We start from the raw sequence: 21,830 nt of genomic DNA, 5'->3' as shown, positions 1-21,830 counted from the left end.
TGGTGAGCCTGGCTAGAGGTTTGTCAATCTTGTTTACTCTTTCAAAGAACCAGCTCTTGGTTTTATTGATTTTTTTCCTATTGTTTTTTAAAATTTAATTTTTATTGGAGTATAGTTGATTTGCAATGGTTGTGTTAGTTTCTGCTGTACAGCAAAGTGAAACAGTTATACATATACATATATCCACTCTTTTTAAAATTCTTTTTCCATATAGGTCATTACAGAGTATTGAGAAGAATTCCCCATGCTATACAGTAGGTCTTTTAGTAATCTACTTTATATATGGTAGTGTGTGTATGTCAATTCCAATCTCCCAGTTTATCCCTCCCCTCCTTTTCCCCCCTGGTAACCATAACTTTGTTTTCTACATCTGTGACTCTATTTCTGTGTTGTAAATAGGTTCATTTGTAACATTTTTTAAGATTCCACATAGAAGCGATATATGATATTTGTTTTTCTCTGTCTGACTTACTTCACTCAGTATGACAATCTCTATGTCCATCCATGTTGCTGCAAATGACATTCTTTCATTCTTTTTTATGGCTGAGTAATATTCCATTGTGAGATATATATATATATAAATACATACATACACACACACCACATCTTCTTTATCCATTCCTCTGTTGATGGACATTTAGGTTGCTTCCACATCCTGGCTATTGTAAATTGTGCTGCAATGAACATAGGGGTGCATGTATCTTTTTGAATTATGATTTTATCTGGGTATATGTCCAGGAGTGGGATTGCAGGATCATATGGTAGTTCTATTTTTAGTTTTTTAAGGAAACTCCGTACTGTTCTCCATAATAGTTGTACCAATTACATTCCCACCAACAGTGTAGGAGGGTTCCCTTTTCTCCACATCCTTTCTAGCATTTACTATTTGTAGATTTTTTTGATGATGGTCATTCTGACCACTGTGAGGTGATACCTCATTGTAGTTTTGATTGGCATTTCTCTAATAATTAGTGATGTTGAGCATCTTTTCATGTGCTTTTTGGACATCTGTATGTCTTCTTTGGAGAAACGTCTATTTAGATCTTCATGTTTTGATTGGGTTTTTTGGTTTTATTGGATATTGAGCTGCTTGAGCTGTTTGTATATTTTGGAGATTAATCCCTTGTCAGTTGCTTCCTTTGCAAATATTTTCTCCCATTCTGTGGGTTGTCTTTTCGTGTTTATGGTTTCCTTTGCTGTGCAAAACCTTTTAAGTTTAATTAGGTCCCATTTGTTTATCTTTGTTTTAATTTTCATTACTCTACGAGGTGGATCAAAAAAAATCCTGCTGCGATTTATGTCAGAGAATGTCTATTGTTTTTTTAATCTCTATTTTATTTATTTCCTCTCTGATCTTTATTATTTCCTTCTGCTGACTTTAGGTTTTGTTTGTTCTTTTTCTAATTCTTTTAAGTGTAGGTTAGGTTGTTTACTTGATTTTTCTTGTTTTCTGAGAAAGGCGTGTGTCACTATGAACTTTCCTCTGAGAACTGCTCTTGCTGCACCCCAAAGATTTTGTATGGTGTGTTCTCACTGTCATTTGTCTCAAGGTATTTTTAAATTTCCTTTTTGATTTCATCGTTGATCCAGTTGTTTTTTAGTAGTATGTTGTTTAATCTCCATGTAATCATTTTTTTCTCGTTTCTTTTTCTGTGGTTGATTTCTAGTTTCATGCTGGTGTAGTCAGAAAAGATGTTTGAGATAATTTTTATACTCTTAAATTTGTTGAGGCTTGATTTGTACCCTAGTGTGTGGTAAATCCTAGAGAATGTTCCATGTGCACTTGAAAAGAATGTGTATTCTGATTTTTTGGATGTAATGTCCTGAAAATATCAATTATGTATAACTGTTCTACTGTATCTTTAAGATCTCTGTTACCTTATTAATCTTCTGTCTAGAAGAGCTGTCCATTGATGTGAGTGGGGTGTTAAAGTCTCCTACTATTATTATATTACTGTCATTTTCTCTCTTTATGTCTGTTAGTATTTGTTTTATGTATTTGGGTGCTCCTATATTAGGTGTACGTATGTTGACAAGTGTACAATCCTCTTCCTGTGTTGATCCTTTTATCATTATACAGTGTCCTTTATCTTTCTTTATGGCCTATGCTTTAAAGTCTATTTTGTCTGATATGAGAATTGTAACCTCTGTTTTTTCATTCCCGTTTGCTTGAAATATCTTTTTCCATCCCCTCACTTTCAATCTATGTATATCCTTTGCCCTAAAGTGGGTCTCTTGTAGGCAGCATATTGTAGGCTCTTTTTTTAAAAATCCACTCTGCTGCTCTGTGTGTTTTGATTGGAGCATTGTGTCCATTGACATTTAAGATAATTATTGATAGATATCTATTTATTGCCATTTTAACACTTTTCCCCATTGATTTAATATTTCTTCTTTGTCCCTTTCTTTTGTGGTTTGATGATTTTCTTTTGTATTATACTTATGTTCTCATGTTTTGTTTTTTTTGTGTGAATCTATTGTATGTTTTTGATTTGTGGTTAGCCTGTTTTTCAAGTATGTTAACCCCATCCTGTATCTACTCACCTTAGACTGGTAGTCATATAGGCTCAAACACATTCTAGGAAATGAAAAAAAAAAGCTACATGTTCTTCCTCCCCCATATTTCATGATTTTGATGTCCTGTTTTACATCTTCATGTTCATCCTTTTGCTGTTCATTGTGGTTATCATCACTTTCACAGACATTTTTTGATTTTTAAAAAAATCTGTGTACTCGCTTATTTAGGTGATTTGTTTTCCAATTGTGATTTTCTCTTTCCTATATATTCTTACTTCTTTTCTATTTATAGGAGACCTTTCAATATTTCCTTTAGGATAGGTTTAGTATTGCTGTATTCTTTTAGTTTTTGCTTTTCTGAGAAATTCTTTATCTCTCCTTCTATTCTAAATGATAATTTTGCTGAGTAGAGTATCCTAGGTTGCAGATTTTTCCCTTTCTGGACTTTGAATATATTTTTTCCACTCCCTTCTAGCCTGCAACGTTTCTGTAGAGAAGTCAGCTGATAGCCTTATGTTCACTTGTAATGAACTCTGTGTTTTCCTTGCTGCCTTTAGAACCCTCTCTTTAACTTTTGCCATTTTTATTATAATATGTTTCAGTGTAGGTCTGTTTGGGTTTACCTTGTTTGGGACCTTCTGTGCTTCCTGTACCTGGATATGTTTCCTTCTTTAGGTTTGGGAAGTTTTCAGCCATAATATCCTCAAATACACTTTCAATCCCCTTTTCTCTTTCTTCCCCTTCTACAATCCCTATTATGCATAGATTGGCATACTTTATATTATCCCATAGGTCTCTTATATTGCTTTCATTTTTTTTTTAATTGGTCTTTGTCTGCTGTCCTGTGTGATTTTCATTATTCTATCTTCCAGGTCACTTATTTGTTCTTCTGCATTATTTATTCTGCTATTCATTGCCTTTAGTCCGGTTTTTGTCTTGGCAAATGAGTTTTCTAATTTTCCTTGGTTCCTCTTTACAGTTTCTAGTTCCTTTCTGCAGTACTTTGCATTTCTGTTGATAGCCTTTCCTAATTCCTTCAGTATTTTCTTTATCTCCTTTTCGAAATTGGTGTCTATTAGGCTGAAGGGATCTGTTTCATTGTTCTTTCAGGGGAATTCTCTTGGTCTTTTAACTGGGAGTGGTTCCTCTGCTTCTTCATTTTACTTATACTTCTCTTATTCTGTGAGTTTAGGAGAAACAATTATCTATTGAGGTCTTGGAGGGCTGTTTATATGTGGAAGTGCCCCTGTGTAGCTTGTGTGGGTTTAGTATTTTTGGTGCAAGGGCTGTTTTTAGTATGGATGCTTGTCACCTCTTTCCTCAGTATGTGCTGGCTGTTATCCCCTTAATAGGGAGTGTGTAGATGCAGCAGCTGGTGCCCATCATGGTGTTCTCAGCAGCGGTGGTGGCTCATGCATGTCCCCAGAGCATGTGATGGGAATGGAAGCAGTTCACAACCACTCCTGAAATGGGGCACCGGCAGTGGCAGCTTGTGACTGCTCCTGGAGCTCCTGTAGGCAGTGTCCTGCCACCTGAGAGCACATGCAGGGAAAAAGAGTGTAATGGTGGGTCCCGCCCCTTCCCTTGCATGCCACCGCACAATGGCTCCTTGCCTCTAAGGTGGCCCAGGCTTCCTCTGCATACATCCTCAGGTGTGGTTGCCCCTTCAGGCTGTTTCCATGCAGCCCATCCCAATCCTCTCCCCAGGTCTGATCTCCAAAGCCCAAGCTTCTGCACCCAGCCCACGCTTTCCCTGGCAGATGCACTGGGGAGAGGAGAGCCGTGGCACTGACCATCTGTGCAGGTCTCTCTGCATTCTTTCTGCTGCAAACTGGTTCTTGCGTTCTCTTCCAAGGCTCTGAAGCTCTGTCCTGGCTGATGTCCCTACTGGTGAGGGGACTTCCCAGGGTGCAGGAAGCTTTCCTCTTTCAGAGCTCCCTCCCAGGGGTGCAGGTCCCATTCCGATTCCTTTCTCACTTTCTTTTTTCTCTTTCTTTTGTTCTACCCAGTTACATGGAGATTTTCTTGCCCTTTCAGAGGTCAGAGGTCTTCTGCCAGCATTTGGTAGATATTCTGTGAGAATCATTCCACATGTAGATGTACTTTTGATGTATTTGTGGCAAGAGGTGAGCTTCACATCCTGCTACTCCACCATCTTGATTGCTTTGCTTGCTCCTTTCTGCTCTGTCTTTTCTTTCTTTCTCTCTCTCTCTCTCTCTCTCTCTCTCTTCCTCCCTCCCTCCCTCCCTCCCTCCTTCCTTCCTTCCTTTATGGCTGCATTGGGTCTTCGCTGCTGCGTGTGGGCTTCTCTAGCTGTGGCGAGCGGGGTCTACCCTTCGTTGGGGTGCGCAGGCTTCTCACTGCAGTGGCTTCTCTTGTTTTGGAGTATGGGCTCTAGGCGTATGGGCTGAGTAGTTGTGGCTTGTGGGCTCTAGAGCACAGGCTCAGTAGTTGTGGTGCATAGGCTTTGGTGCTCCATGGCATGTGGGATCTTCCCGGACCAGGGCTCGAACCTGTGTCCCCTGCATTGGCAAGCGGATTCTTAACCACTGCACCACCAGGGAAGCCCTGCCCTATGTCTTGATTGGAGCATTTAGTCTATTGACATTTAAAGTGATTACTGATAGGTATGTACTTACTGCCATTCTGTTACTTGTTTTCTGGCTGTTTCTGTAGTTCTTCTCTGTTCTTTTCTTCTTTTAGTTTCTTCCCTTTTGGTTTGATGATTTTCTTTAGTGGTATGCTTGTGTTCCTTTCTCTCTATCTTTTGTGTATCTATTGTAGGTTTTTGATTTGTGGTTACTATGGGGTTCATATATGTTGACCTATAACTATGTGTAACTGACAAAGTTCAAACACATGCTAAAAGATCTACAGTTTTTTACTCCCCTCCCCAATATTTTGTGTTTTTGATGTCCTCTTTTACATCTTCATGTGTATTCCTTCACTGTTTGTTGCAGTTAAAATTGATTTTACAATGTTTTTTGTCTTTTAATCTTCATGTTAGCTTATTTAATTGGTTGATCCTCATCCTCTACTACATATTTGCTTTACTAGTGGGATTTTTCCTTTCCTATAGATACTTCTTGTATTAGCCTCCTATTTTCCACTTAGAGAAGACTCTTTAACATTTCTTTTAGGGTCACATTAGTATTGATGAACTCTTTAGTTTTGCTTGCCTGAGAAGTTCTGTATCTCTCCTTCAATTCTAAATGATAATTTTGCTGGGTAGAGTATCCTGGGTTGCAGGTTTTTCCCTTTCAGCATTTTAAATATAGCATACCACTCCCTTTTGGCCTGCAAAGTTCCTGCAGAAAAATCAGCTGATAGCCTTATGGGTGTTCCCTGATATATATTAGTCTGTTTTCTTTCTTGCTGTCTTTGGAATTCTCTCTTTAACTTTTGCCATTTTAATTATAATATGTCTTGGTGTGGGTCTGTTTGGGTTCATCTTGTTTGGGACCCTCTGTGCTTCCTGTACCTGGATATCTGTTTTTTTCTTCAGGTTCAGGAATTTTTCAGCCATAATTTCATCAAATACATTTTGGACACTTTTCTCCCTCTTCTCCATCTGGGACCCCCCCATAATCTGATTTTTTTTTCATGCTTGATGTCCCAGAGGTCCCTTAAAGTGTTCTTATTTTTTAAAATTTCTTTTTATTCTTGCTGTTATGACTGGGTGATTTCCATTATTCTATCTTGCAGATCACTTACACGTTCTTCTGTATTACCTAGTCTGCTGTTAATTCCTTCTAGCATGTTTTTCATTTCATTTATTGAATTCTTCAGTTCTGACTGGTACTTTTTTATATTTTCTAGTTCTTTATTAAAATTCTCACTGTATTAATCTATTTTTTTTCAGTAATCCAGTTAGCATTCTTATTATTAATGCTTTGAACTCTTTATCTGATAAATTATTTATTTTCATTTCATTAGTTGTTTTACAGGGGTTTTCTCTTGTTCTTTCAATTGAAACAAATTCCTCTATCTTCTCCTTTTGCCTAACTTTCTCTGTCTCTATGAGATTAGGTGAAACAGTTACCTACTCTGGTCTTGAATGGGTGTCCTTGTATGGGCGTGACCCTATACAGTCTGCATGTGCCCAGCGGCTTTGGTGGGAGAGCTGGATCTGACATGAGCATGAGTCACATCTTCCCCCATGGTGTTCTGGCAGGTATCACATTGGTAGGAGGTGGGGCTGGAGATGAAGGGGCTAGATCCAGAGCTAGGTGTGAGCTGGGCCTTCTGCTCTGCTCAGTGGCTGATATCACCTTATTTGGAGCAAGGTTGGGTCCCAAGTTGCTGAAGCAGAAGCCCTGAGGGTAGGGTCTGAACTGGCTCTGTTCCCCCTAAGTGTGTGCTCTCCCCCTCCCATCACTGGCACCCTCATCTCAGAGCAGAGCAGTGCTGGATTGGGCACTCAGTGTGGGTCTGTGTGTGGGCCATGGCAGTCCCAGCCCTAGCTAGGGTCTCAGACTGCTTCTAATGTGCTGCCTCCATAAGCACCAGTAATGGGTTCTCCTGCCCCTTTCAGATGCTGTTCTATGTCTGAGCCAGCTCCATCCCTCACAACTGAGCACTCCCCTTGGCCGCAGCAGCCCTTGCCTTAGTGTGGAGCAGCATCATGGAGCAAGTGGGGCTGGAGTGTGTACTCCGCTCAGGCTGGGGCAGTTGTGGGAACCCGGTCAGAGTCCCAAGCGGTTTCAATCTGCTTCCTCCGCTTGTTTTGGGAGCTAGCAAGTGTGTGTGTGCTCTTCATGAGGAGTCTAGGTTTCTTACAGCCCTCCTATTAGTCCCACTGATTGTCAAGCCTAAGGGAACTCGTCTACCTGGTGTTAGACCGCAGGGCTGGCGTGCCCAATATGTGGCTCAAACTGCTCCCTCCCCAGGGAGATCTCTGTCCATGTAATCCCCCTCCTCTTCTGAGTCCCCTCCCAGGGGCACAGGTCCCTGATTACTTCTCTTCCCTTCCTACCCGATTCTGTGTGGATCTTTCTTACAGTGCTGGTTGTACAAGAGTCTTTCTGCCAATCTCCAATTAATTTTCAGTGACAATTACTCCACGTGTAGATGTATTTTTGGCGTTCATGGGGGGAGGTGAGCTCTGAATCCTTCTACTCTGCCATCTTGATATGTCTCCTCTGTTTTAATTTTAACACCCACTGAAGTTTGAAGTCCATCTTCACTACAATGGGTTAAAGGCGTAAAGTCATTTAATGTCTCGGTATCAGTTTTCTCACTGGTAAAACTGGGTTTTATGAAAAACACCTGGAACATATGAAGGGCTCCCTAAATGGCAGTTTCCTTCCCACTTTCCCATCTTTGCCTAGTAGCAGAGCTGTTATGTATAGCTGTTAAGCCTATGCACTGCACAACTCCAGGGGGTTACCATTCACAAAGATTAAGCCCTGCTCCTTGGCAAATCTGAGTTGCTTCTTCCTACAGGTGATCACCATGAGGTGGGCCTGGTGAAGTGGGGGGGGACTACAGTCAGAGACACTGCTTATTGTCTGTTCTTTTCAAGAAAACCAACAGCCACACAGGTAGTTCTGGGTAGGCCAGTGGGTAGGCCATCTCAGCTAGGAGAAGAGCTTTGGCTTCCTGGGAATGATCTGTGACTCCCTGCAATATAGAGCCTCTTTAAAACCCTGGGCTAATAAATTATGTGATTAGCAAGTTAGCACTGCTCTGATCATTTCTCTGTGCTGGCCCAGAGTCCCTATCTGGGAGCAGGCAGTCAGGATGGTAGGGCACCTGTAGAGACAGCCAGAGCAGAGGCTGTCTGGTTGGCTGGGGCCAAGAAAGAGACAAATCAGACCCAAGACCACTCTGAGGAGAAAATGGCCTCTGGTCAAGGGGAAAGGGCTCTAGGTTTGCTCCTCTCACTCAGTGGCATTAGTGACAATTCCCATCCATCAGAGGACCATCCGAAATGAGTCTGTGGTTCTTTAAAAGATGCAGAAGTCTAGGAGGGAGAGGAACTCTGCTAATGCAGAAACCCAGGCTTTACACAAGGGGACATGGCCCTGTGTGGCTATGCCCTCCATGGACCCCTTTGGGCTACCCCAGCCTGTCTCATCCCAGTCTGAGGCCCCTCCCTTCTCTGAAGTCTCTCCACCCCCATCTTTGAGTTCCCTGACCAAGGTGGGAAGAAACCTGGTGGCTCAGTGCCACCAGCTGGTGGGGGCTGGAATAAGTTGGGTGGCCACAGGCTGCCTACTCAGGGTAAGCCCAGCCCCCAAGATGTCCATCATGTTCCAGCCTCCATCCCACCTCCAATGGATGTAGCTCATCCTCAGTCTCTGTCTCGCTCTCCTGTTTACTCCCTATTCCCCACTGAGACAGAATCCATCCTTTGGTATTGGTCATTTTCGTGGTGGCCTGCTACCCTATCTGGTGATCTTGCCATTTCTTTACATATTAAATTTTTTTCATATGACAAGCATCCAGAAAAGTACATTCAACATATATATGTTCAGTTTTAAATACTTTTAAGGGAATCCTCACGTAACCACCACCCATGTCTCAGGTACAAACATTGTCAGTACCCTAGAAGCACCCCCTTTCTCTCTGCATTCAGGTCACAACCCTCTCTCACCCTTCAAAGATAACCAAAATCCTCACTTTTATCGTGATCACCTCCTTGCTCTTCTTCATAGCTCCACCAGCAACATATGCACCTTTAAACAGCAGACTGTAGTTTTATCTATTTTTACAGTTTATATAAATACTCATACTATGCATATTATTTTGTGATTTCTTTTTCCTCAAAATTGTTTATAGGATTCATCCTTTAAACAATTTCATTGAGGTATAATTTATTGTTTTATTGAGGTATAATTATTCTAGTATATTCTGTCATTTTTTCAAGAATGCTTCTCAGTCTGTTATCTACTTCTGGTAAATATTCAGTGCCTTGAAATGCCTGTTTTTGATCATTTTGTCCAGTTTTACACTTGCTTTTTTTGCAGAGGATAATCACTGACCTCTTCATGCTACAGTAACTAGAAGTCTCTCACGCGATTTCTCAGTTCATTCTTTCTTATTGTTGCCATTGTGTAATAATCCATGGTATGGATATACTCCAACTTATTGAGCTTGTTCCCTGGGGAGGCACTCTCCAGTTTAGTCTATCATGGATATTTTTGGACTAGGGTCCCAGTATATGGACAGGCATACTTAAGAGTGGAATTGCTGGTCATAGGGTATATTAGTTTTCTATTGCTGCTTTAACATATTACCACAAATTTGGTGGCTTAAAACAATCCAAAGCTATTATCTTACAGTTCTAAAGGTCAGAGTCCAAAATGTGTCTCACTGGGATAAAATCAAGGTATCAGCAGGGTCGTGTTTGCTTCTGGAGACAGCAGGGGAGAATCTGTTTTCTTGCTTTTTCTAGCTTCTAGGGGCTACCAGCATTCTTTGGCTCATGGCCCCCTTTCATCTTCAAAGCCATCAATGGCTGGTTGAATCTTTCTCATGTTACATCATTCTGATGAGTCTTCTGCTTCCCTCTTCTCTTGTGATTACACTGGAACCACCCAGATGATCCAAGGTAATCTCTCCAGCTCAAGATCCTCAACGTAATCACATCTGTAAAGTCCCTTTTACCATGTAAGGTATTAACAGGTCCCGGGGATTAGGATGTGGACATTTTGGGGCAGGCCATCATTCTGCATTTAATACCACGGTGGTATTACAAATATTAAATGTATTGATAAGGACAAACAGAAACAGCAGTTTTTGTACATCCTCGTTAATACTTGACATTATCAGAGTTTAAAATTTTTGCCACTGGTCTGTACACTATCCCTAAGGGAATGGGGAAGGGAAGTTGAACCATTTCCCATATTTCCAGCCACTGACCAAATCATTCCACAGATAGTATTGATCATCTACAACTAAGCTGCCTTCACCTGCCTGGATTTTCAGCATTGTTTTGAGTAGCTTGGTCCCAGCTATTTGACTCCTTGTCAGCCTGCTGGCTGTCTTACATGCAGATTTCATTCCTGCCTTGTAGTAAGTTTCTTCTAGTCCCCACCTGTCTGTTGTGCTGGGGTCTTAGCCATACTCAATGATGAGTCTACTTGGATGACGATAACAGGGTAGGCATGTGCATTTGAAGACACATGGTATGATACCCTAAATAGAAAGCCACCAGCTTCATGCCAATATGTCAACTGCTCCGCTGGCCATGAACTCGCTGCTAACACTTGGCTTACACTAACTGGGGTACTGGAAGATTATGAAGCCTGGGCAGCAAAAGTCATCTGAGATGGAAACCCAAAGTTTCCAGGGGATTTCAAGGTATAACAGAGCTTTGAGCGTCAAACAGCATGGCAGAGGATGCATTTTCCTGACCTGAAAAACATTTGCCATGAAAAATGCCTCTGCCACATCCAGTTTGATGCTGAAACACCCTCAAAGAATTACCCAGATTAGCCCCTTTTGAAAGTCTGCAGCATTTACTACTGAATTTCACCTCCCAGTTAGAAGCAGAGAAACAAGAATGCTGGGGTATACCTCTCATCAAGTATGGTCTCACAAAATACCATTTCAATTCTCCTTTACGCACTGGAAATTTTCAGCATGGGCATGGTGCCCAGTATAATAGCAAATAAAACAGATGTGTTTTTCCATTCATATTGGTCAGGAAATTTCATAGTAAGCAGTTTAATATTTATACAAGAAATGTCATCTATATACTGAAATATCCCTATAAATTAATTGATATTGGGAAAACTGTCTTAAGGGAAATAAATGCTTGAAAACTGAAGTATCAGAAGAAGTACTTCCAATCTGTAACCAGGAAGTTTCATATTAAGCAGTTCAAGAAAACAGACACAGAAATGCTGGCCGGACTATCCTGCTATGTCTCTCCTACCCAGAAGCAGGGTGCTTAACAGCTGGCCACAGGACACTCAGGGTCTACTTCTAAAGGCATTAGCATGGCTATGGTGGCCTTGCAGGGAGACAACCCTGTGAGGGACAGCAGCCTTGCTAGAGGTCCTCCTCTGGCAGTGACCAGGTGCTTAGAACAAGGTGATGATAAATGACACTAAGGGATTGGCTTTTGTTGACCAGAGCTGATAGTTACTGAGGTCTGGAAAGAGTCATGAGACAGGGACCAACCAATGTCTTCACAATTGACCTCTCTCCTCCAGTCTTCCTGCTTTCTTCTCCAGCTTCATGAGTAAAGGCATTCCCACAAGATATTGTCCCTAACCCTTCCCTTTTCTCTACATGCTTTCCTGTTATACACCAAGAGAGAATGGAACAAGTGGAAGACTTGCAGTGATATAACCACAGCCCTGATCTTCTACCCGAACTCCAGTTCTGCTTGTGCCAATGCCTAGGTGTCGACCTCAAGGTTTCCAAAGCTGACACTCTTATCTCCCCTCCCAAGCTTGTTTTTTCCTCCTAGGTTCCCCAGTACTGCTGATGGTGCCCCACATCTAAATATCTGTTCTTCACACTGCCTTCCAAGTCATCTCTCTGGAATAGAGCTCTGATTACATCACTCACTTGCTCAAGAAACTTCCATGACTCCTACTGCCTACAGAATCAAGTGCAAACTTGCTGCCTTGGCATCAAGTCCCTCCAGGACTTGCTTCACTGTAATCAACTATTATTCAATTCATACTCTTAATATTCCAGCCAAATAGGTAACTGCTATATACTCATTATTAGGTGTCAGGTGCTGTGCATCAGACATCATCACATTTAATCATATAATGTGCATGTCCCTAGGATTTCCACTTTTATAGACATGAAAACTGTGACCAGTAAGTTGCCCAAGGCTGGTGGGGTAGGGCCTGGACCAAGGTCTGTCATGGCTTAGCCACATGCTTGGCTGTCTCATAAGCTAAGCCCTTCCCCATTTCCCAGGCAGGACATTTGCTCACATGGCCATCCTGTCTGGGATGCTTACTCCTCTATCCTAATGTCTAAATACAAAAGCCCTGGGGGAGAGGAGACAAGATGGAGGAGTAGAAGGACATGAGTTCACCTCCTCTTCTGGAAACACCAAAATCACAACTAACTGCTGAATAACCACCAACAAAAAAATGTTGGAACGTACCAAAAAAGATACCCTACATCCAAAGACAAAGAAGAAGCCACAATGAGATGGTAAGAGGGGCGTAATCATGATAAAAACAAATCCCATACATGCTGGGTGAGTGACCCACAAACTGGAAAATATATAACAGAGGTTCTCCTACAGGAGTGAAACTTCTGAGCCTCACATCAGGCTCCCCACCCTGGGGATCTGGCAATAGGAGGAGGAGCCCCCAGGGACTCTAGCTTTGAAGGCCAGCAGGGTTTGATCACAGGAATTCCACAGGACTGGGAGAAACAGAAACTCCACTCTTGGAGGGTGCACACAGGGTCTCAAGTGCACCAGGACCCAGGGTAAAAAGCAGTGACCACATTAAGAGACTGGGCCAGACTTACCTGCTAGTATTGGAGGGTCTCCTGCCTGTGGGGACCAGGACACTAGTGGCGGCAGTTCTGGGAGTACTCATTGGTGTGAGCCCTCTTGGAGGACACCATTTTCTCAAGACTCACCCAAGACCTGGCCTCACACTAGGCTACAGTGCTGGACTGACTCAGGCCAAACAACCAACAGGGTGGGAACACAGCCCCACCCATCAGCAGACAGGCTGCTTAAAGTCTTCCTGAGTAGACGGCTGCCCAATAAACACACCCCCTTACACGGCCCTCCCCACCAGAGGGACAAGACCCAGCTCCACCCACCAGTGGGCAGGTACCAGTCCTTCCCACCAGCTAGCCTGCAGAAGCCTCTTAGACAGCCTCATTCATCAGGGGGCAGGCAGCAGAAGCAAGAAATACAACCCTGCATCCTGCAGAACAGAAATCGCAATCACAGAAAGTTAGACAAAATGAGAGGGCAGGGGAATATGTCCAGATGAAGGAAAAAGATAAAACTCCAGAAGAATAACTAGTGAAGTAGAGATACACAATCTACCTGAAAAAGAATTCAGAGTAATGATAGTAAAGATGATCCAAGATCTCGGAAAAAGGATGGTGGCACAGATCGAGACAATATAAGAAGTGTTTAACAAAGACCTAGAAGAACTAAAGAACAAACCAGTTGAACAATACAGTAAGTGAAGTAAAGAATACAGTAGAAGGAATCAATAGCAGAATAACTGAGGCAGAAGAACAGATAAGTGACCTGGAAGACAGAATGGTGGAAATCACTGCCATGGAACAGAATAAAGAAAAAAGAGTGAAAAGGAATGAGGACAGTCTAAGAGACCTCTGGGACAACATTAAATGCAGCAACATTCACATTATAGGGGTCTCAGAAGGAGAAGAGACAGAGAGAAAGGGCCTGAGAAAATATCTGAAGAGATAATAGCTGAAAACTTCCCTAACATGGGAGGGGAAACAGTAACCCAAGTCCAGGAAGCACACAGAGTCCCAGGCAGGATAAACCCAAGGAGGAACACACTGAGACACATAGTAATCAAACTGACAAAAATTAAAGACAAAGAAAAAATATTAAAAGCAATAAGGGAAAAGCAGCAAATAATGTACAAGGGAACTCCCATAAGGTTATCAGCTGATTTCTCAGCAGAAACTCTGCAGGCCAGAAGGGAGTGGCATGATGTATTTATCAGGCTCCCTAACTTCAGACTATTACTACAAAGCTACAGTCATCAAAACAGTGGGGTACTGACACAAAAACAGACATATAGATCAATGGAACAGGATAGAAAGCCCAGAAATAAACCCATGCACCTATGGTTAGTTAATCTATGACAAAGGAGGCAAGACTATACAATGGAGAAAAGACAATCTCTTCAATAAATGATGCTGGGAAAACTGGACAGCTACATGTAAAAAAATGAAATTAGACCATTCCTTAACACCATACACAAAAATAAACTCAAAATGGACTAAAGATCTAAATTTAAGACTGGATATTATAAAACTCTTAGAGGAAAATATAGGCAGAATGCTCTTTGACATAAATCGCAGCAATGTATTTTTTGATCTGTCTCCTAGAGTAATGGAAATAAAAACAAAAATAAACAAATGGGACCTAATTAAACTCAAAAGCGTTTGCACAGAAACAGAAACCATAAGCAAAACGAAAAGACAAAGAAAAGACAAAGAATGGGAGGAAACATTTGCAAATGATGTGACCGACAAGGGATTAATCTCTAAAATTTACAAATAGCTCATGAGGTTCAATATCAAAAAACAAACAACACAATCAAAACATGGGCAGAAGACCTAAATAGACATTTCTACAAAAAAGACATACAGATGGCCAAGAGGCACATGAAAAGATGCTCAATATCGCTAATTATTAGAGAAATGCAAATCCAAACTACAATGAGATATCACCTCATACCAGTCAGAATGGCCGTCATCAAAAAGTCTACAAACAATAAATGCTGGAGAGGGTGTGGAGAAAAGGGAACCCTCCTACACTGTTGGTGGGAATGTAACTTGGTACAGACACTGTGGAGAACAGTGTTCCTTAAGAAACAGAGGTTCCTTAAGAAACTAAAAATAGTGCTACCATATGATCCAGCAATCCCACTCCTGGGCATATATCTGGAGAAAAACATGGTCCGAAAGGATACATGCACCCCAGTGTTCACTGCAGCACTGTTTACAATAGCCAAGACCTGGAAGCAACCTAAATGTCCATCGACAGATGAATGGATAAAGAAGATGTGGTACATATATACAATCGAATATTACTCAGCCATTAAAAAGAATGAAATAATGCCATTTGCAGCAACATGGATGGACCTGGAGACTATACTAAGTGAAGTAAGTCAGACAGAGAAAGACAAATATCATATGATATCGCTTATATGTGGAATCTAAAAAAAAATTATACAAATGAACTTATTTACAAAACAGAAACAGACCCACAGACTTAGAGAATGAACTTACGGTTACCAGGGGGAAGGGTGGAGGGAAGGGATAGATTGGGAGATTGGGATTGACATGTACACACTGCTATGTTTAAAATAGATACCAAACAAGGACCTACTGTATAGCATAGGGAACTCTGCTCAATATTCTGTAATAACCTAAATGGGAAAAGAATTTGAAAAAGAATAGATACATGTATATGTATAACAGAATCACTTTGCTGTACACCTGAAACTAACACAACATTGTTAATCAACTAGACTCCAATATAAAAGAAAAAATAAATAAATACAAAAGCCCTACCTGGTCCTTCCAGTTTAAACCAAGTCTTACCATCTTCCCCTACAAATGCACACATTGCTTCAAGCGCAAGCATGGGAGTGCTGCTGGAGCATTTTGCTCCTTTTGTATTTTTTCAGCCTTAACATTTGCAACCTAAACCTGACAAATCAAACCTTGTCCTTGGGCAGAGCTGGAGCAAGCAAAGGGCAGAAAACGGAATTGTTCTCCGAGTGAAGCTGCCTGTGATGGTTCTCCGAGTGAAGCTGCCTGTGATGACCCCTGTATCTTCCCCCTGCCTACCTGGGAGATAGTTCTTGGGCAGGTCAGCACCCTGTCCAGGCACAGAAGAACCTGGAAACCAGGCCAGGACAGTTCTTGCAGCAGCACCTCCGCTCTGTGACACGTCTGCATGGGCCCTTATCCCTATGACCCCATGTGTGGGATTTCAGGTTCTGCTTTTTTTCCCTGAGGCTGTGCGATCTGCAGTTAGCAAAGGATGCCCAGGACTAAGCAGCTGCACCCTGTCCCACCTTCCCCTGCAAATGGCAAAGCAGGCTTCAGAAAAGATAGTCTTCCCTCTGGTATCAGACATGAGCCTTGCTCTGTGCCCTGAAAACCTGTGTGCAGGGGAGGGCCTTGCCTATTGTCACCAACCCAGGGAAGAGCAAAGTACCTTCTGGCCGTGGTTTTGGCTTTTCCAATCCTCCGTCTTGCATGAGCTCAAAGGCAAAGGAGACGTTCAAGACCTGGAGAGAGAGAGGCAGTGCATGAGGTGCTGCACACTCATTCCTGGACCCTTGGGGCTCCCTGTGACCTGCCCCTGGAAAGTGAAGGAACCAGCACTGTAGCCAGTGGGGCAGGGGCTGAGCTAAAATGAGGCTGCCAAACTGGGCAGGCCATGAGGAGTGTGAGGCAGGCCCAGCCTGCTGTTGGTGAAGCACTCCCAGAGGAGTTAAAAATCCTCTCCCTGTCTTACTGTGTTCTTGTGTCACTGCCAGGACTGTAAACTCAGGGACATAAGTGCCCACAGTTGAAAGGATCAGACAGCAAGACATGTTCAAGAGGCAGAGAAGGGTTTCTGCTTGGGACCAAATGCCCCTTGTCTAGCAGGTGGGCTGGGGCAGCCTGTGAAAGGCATCAGAAATCGGCTAAGTGCCGGCCTCAGGTCTGACCAGCCTTGCAGCCACCTGTCACCTCTGGGGAGAGATGAGGCTGGGCTGTGGCCCCAGGCAGGAGCATACGGCTAGGGGACCAAGGTGCAGGAGAGGGAAAGCTGTTCAGGATGCTCAGTGGCCTGTAGGTAGCTGCGTCCCAGCTCAGCTGTACATCACAATGAGCCCCCCATCCAACCACTGACGACTCTGGGCAGAGGGGAAGCCGCCGCCTTTTCCCCAAATGGCCTCAGCAGAGGTGTGGGCAGATGGGTCAGGCATGTGGGCTCGGGCCTCCCGTGATGTCACCTCCCCTAACCTTCTGTTCAAAGCTGTCCGGGGTCAGGAAGAAGCTGTGCAGGGGCACGAAGTAGCCCTCCAGGAGCCCCATGAGCAGCACCAGGTACACCCCATCTGCAAACTGGAGGGAGAGAGACAGGTGAAGGCACTGGGCCCCTGAGCGCCCCAGCCCAGGCCCTTCCAGGGGCACATCAGCTTCCGTGTTGACCCCCGCAAAGGCTATATCCCCAGGCAGGCTGCTGGCAGTGGGTGAGGGGCAGTAACCCAAGGCAGGAAGGTCTGCTCTGCAGCAGGCCTGCCCCATGTCTGGCTGGTCCAGCACAGAAGCCACAAGCCCATGGTCCTGATCTCAATTGGTCCAGTATTTACTGAGTACTGACTATGTACCAAGCCCTGATCTGGCACAGGGACCACAGAGGTGGGTCAGGTGTGGCCCCTGCCCTGGAGGAACTCATGGTATAGTGGCGAGACTGTTGTGGAGGAAATGCAGCTGCTGCTCTGATGGAGGGAGGCATGCTGGCCTGCATGAGACTGACGAAGGTCACTCATCCCACTGAAGGCAACAGGGAAGGCTTCTGGAGCAGGCGCTGCCTGGGTGGAGACATGAGGGATGAGCTGGAGTTAGCTAGGGAGGGCAGAGGGAGGAGGGAAAGGGGATGTCCAAGGCCAACGGCATGAGGCCACTAGGGCTACTTCTGCTTTATGAACAGGGAAAGATCTAGTGTCATACCGGCCTGGGCATCCTCTCCCCTCTCACCCTCGCCTCATTACTGCTTGAGAGGCAGCACAGTATAGCTGTTAGGAACGTGTGCTCTGGAGCTGGCCTCTAGCTCTACCACTTATTAACTGAGTGACTTGAGCAAGTTACAGAGCTTCTCTGTGCCTCATTTTTCTCACCTGTAAAATGGGGACAATAATAATATAGTATCTAATTCATAGGGTTATCATGCGGCCTAAACCAGTAAATATGTGTAAGGTGCCTAGAACACTGCTTGGTGTGTAGGCAACACTTAACACATACTAACTACTGCTATTTCTATCCAGGAAAACAACAAAGCAGTTAGACACGATGTACTGGCTCTTGCTGATAAAGCACAACCGTGTGCTCAGGGCCATGGCAAGAGGCTTAGAGCTGGTCCCGGCGCCTGTGGGATGAGGGAAATTTGAAAGGAGTAGGTGTTCTGGGTATGGAGAATGGCCTGAGCAAAGTTACAGAGGTCAGGTGCATATCTGCTATTCTAGAACCTTGCAAAGGAGGCAGGGCCATCAAATATTTGTATAAACAACAGTTACTAGAGTTCACAAGAGGTCAAAGTTCTTGGAATCATCTTGGGAAACTTTAAAAATCCTAGAGGGAATTAGTATTCTGTCTGAGCTCTGCTGGGTGACTGATTGGTGGGCCTTGGTTATGGGCAAACAACCTGGAGTATGAACTTGACCTAGAAGCAGCTTCCTCCCTGTTTCCATCCATCTGGCTGGTAGGGCCCGAGCATGACTCATCCCAGGCCACCCCAGGGTGGACAATGGGAAATAGACCCCAGCAACCGTGTCAAAATCACGGCCTGCCCATGGAACTAGTTAACTAGGCCTAATTCTGGCTGTGGCTGGAATGGGTTGAGAATGAAAGAAACTAATCTGTCAACTCAGGGGAGCACCCTAGGTTAGGGTCCGGGTTAGTCACAGCTGTGAGTACCACTGACCTAGACTGCTCCCATCCCTGACTGCTGGTTCCAATGACTTGGTGGTAAAACTCGCAGATAGACACCAGATATGCTCGGCAGAGACCCCTTCCCTGCCCATGGGGAAGGGAGAGCTCATTCCAGCCCTCTCCAGGAATCATTGCTTTTGCAGCGCGTTCCCTATCTCCTGAAGAGCATAGGAAGCTGCCTCCAGAGTCCAGACACACCCAGGCAGATCTCAGTCACAGACCCGGGCATTGCCTTTAACAATAATAGGAGGTGCCCCTGTGTTCAAAAGAAAACCACACTTTAGAAGTTCACTGCGAATGAAAAGAGGTTGGGAAACAGGATACATTACACGGTATAAAGATTATACCTAATAAAGATTAGTTATTAATTATAAAGCGGGGGGTAGGGGGGAGGAGCTTTACAGTAGGGAAATCTGGGGGATGCCCACTTAGCCAAGTGCTCAAAGTTACCACCACCAGGAACAGAACTGATGGAGAAAAGTGCCTGAGAAGGGACTTCCCTGGTAGCGCAGTGGTTAAGAATCCGCCTGCCAATGCAAGGGACACGGGTTCGATCCCTGGTCCGGGAAGATGCCACATGCCGTGGAGCAACTAAGCCCGTGTGCCACAACTACTGAGCCTGAGCTCTAGAGCCCATGAGCCACAACTACTGAAGCCCACGCGCCTAGAGCCTGTGCTCCGTAACAAGAGAAGCCACCGCAGTGAGAAGCCCGTGCACCGCAAGGAAGACCCAACGCATCCAAAAATATATATATATTTTAAAAAAAAAATGGCCTGAGAAGAACACAGCATTGCCTCCATGGTACTGTTCCTGAACATGCATAACCTGGTTCTAATCATGAGGGAGAAGAACAGAGGCATTCTATGAACTAAATGGCCCACACTCTTCAAAATTGTCGATGTTATGCAAAGAGAGGCTGAGGATTTGTTCTCTATTAAAAAGAAACTAAAGACACGTGACAACTAAATGCATCAGGTGAGAATATGAGGACAACTGTATTTCTCTGAACCATGTGACACGGTCAAGAGTAGTCACATATCAGCGATTTCATATGGTTCAACCTAAATAGATTAACATATTGTACTGATGTTAAAACTGCCTGAATTTGATTACTATATTGTGATTCTGAGGTATTTAGGGGTGGCGAGAGAGAAAAAAAACCAAATATGGCCAAATGTTAACAATTGGTATATGTGCGTGAAGAGTACATGGGGATTCATGATAATATTCTTGCAACTTTTCAAAATAAAATACTGGAAAGAATTCAGAGAAATTCCATGCAGTTCACCCCTCTGAGTGAAGAGAGAGAGAATCCCCTCTCCCTTCCCCGGAAAAGCTCCAGGATCAGGGTGGAAAGCCCTCCTGGCAATGTGGCTGGGGCACTGGGAACAGTGGCTGTCCAGCGGGGCCTTGTCCCCCACCCTGCACACGGGGCCGTCACCCACCTGGGTTTCCAGTTCCGTGACCTCCAGGTTCAATTTATTCAGGTGCTTGTTCACGAAAGTAATGAGCGTCTAGAAGAAAAGCACAAGCCAGACATTGAGATGAAGACTCTCACCCTGGAGGCTGCCCCTGTGACTCAACCATGATGACAAAGGACGAGACCCAGCCAAGATCTCGGGCCCGGGATCCCTGTGCCGAGCGGAGTGAGGCTGAGCAGCCTACAAGGCTCTTGCGAAACTCCTTGAGTCCACAGGGAAGGCTGGCCCCCAGGACTGGCAGTCCCATGCACTGTGCGATTCCAATAGCCAGGTCCAGAACTGTGCAAGGAGCAGGGAGTGCTAAGAGGGCAGAGTGACAGGTGGAGTGTCCTAGCCGGGCTCAGGGGGCCAGAGGAGAAATGACCGCCTTGGGTCCCTCCTTCCAGTCCCCCTAGGTGCAGGTACCGGTGCCAGGGAGACAGAGGGAGGTCTGTGTGAGGAGCAGGGATGGCGGGGTTCAGTGTGGGTGTGGAGACACAGGACCGTAGCCTCAGAAACCCCCAAGAGATGCTGTCATCCCAATGGGAGAAGAAAGGGACTGGATAAGGCATCCAGTGAAAACAAGACAGGTAAAACGGACATCAAGCAGGAAAGCTCTGTGTTTGTGGTGGTCTGGTGATGACACCAGTTTCGGGAAGCTTGCAAACTGCAGGGGGTGGGTTTTCCTAATGTCTTCCTACATCTCGCTCCCCTCTCTCCCTCCCTCTCCCCCTCCCTCCCTCCCTCCCTCCCTCCCTCTCAGGCACCTCTTTCCCACCTTTTTCACCACATTCAGCTTGTCTGGTGCGTGGTCAAACAAGGTGTCAAAGGCATCACGTTCTGAAAAAAGAGGAAAATGTAAAGTAGGGCCCAGAGCCGATGCCAACCCAGGTCCCAGCCACGAGCCTCTACAGGCCACATGGTCAGCTCCAGGTGGGAATTCTTTGGGGTATGAGACTGTGCTGGGAAACTGGGTTTGGGCAGAGATTTGGGGTTGATTCTTATCTTAGGGGCCTTTTTCTCTCTGTGTAGATGTAGGTGTGTGTGTATCCACCCTCGACATCAGCCCTCTTTGAGCTGGGGTTCAGGAGCTCTGGCAGGCAGTCTGACTTGGAACCGGTCATTTCTCTTTACTATTTGTATTCTTTGATATCATGATTTAGTCATGATTCTAAAGTGTTTCTGAAGCTTTTTGGAAGCAGAATGTCATCCAAATCACTCCCTAATTTTCAAAACCAACGTGCCCAAGACATACTTCCTGGCAGAGGGCAGATAAGCGGATTGGGAGCTACAGAGCCCCAGGACAGAAGGGGAGCTCCCCCTCTTGAGGGATCAGGTCACTTCAATCCTTTTAGCCTCACTTTCCTCTTCCATAAAATGCCCACTGGGTACTTCCCTGGCAGGCCAGTGGTTAACACCCTGCGCTTCCATTGCGGAGGGCACAGGTTCGATTCCTGGTCAGGGAACTAGCATCCCACATGCCAAAA

General features: G+C 44.4%; 1 protein-coding gene across 2 annotated transcripts in view; it reads right to left on the bottom strand.

The window, feature by feature from the left end:
- PARVA (parvin alpha) overlaps positions 1–21,830 on the bottom strand; it is a 178,338-nt gene that overhangs the window by 8,244 nt on the left and 148,264 nt on the right. The window contains exons 9-13 of one of the 2 annotated variants that reach the window (XM_082844860.1): positions 21,122–21,183; positions 20,329–20,397; positions 17,194–17,295; positions 16,397–16,469; positions 13,276–13,382 (exon numbers count right to left, since the gene is read on the bottom strand). In XM_082844860.1, the coding sequence (XP_082700986.1) occupies positions 13,324–13,382; positions 16,397–16,469; positions 17,194–17,295; positions 20,329–20,397; positions 21,122–21,183 (365 nt within the window). In that variant the 3' untranslated portion in view covers positions 13,276–13,323. The remainder of the gene's footprint in view (positions 1–13,275; positions 13,383–16,396; positions 16,470–17,193; positions 17,296–20,328; positions 20,398–21,121; positions 21,184–21,830) is intronic. The other variant, XM_082844859.1, reaches the window with a different exon arrangement.

This window comes from Leucopleurus acutus, assembly GCF_964270905.1.
Source record: "Leucopleurus acutus genome assembly, chromosome: 8".
NCBI classification, from domain to species: domain Eukaryota; kingdom Metazoa; phylum Chordata; class Mammalia; order Artiodactyla; family Delphinidae; genus Leucopleurus; species Leucopleurus acutus.
Note: the sequence above shows the minus strand (reverse complement) of the source record. Positions and strands in the feature narration are given on the sequence as shown.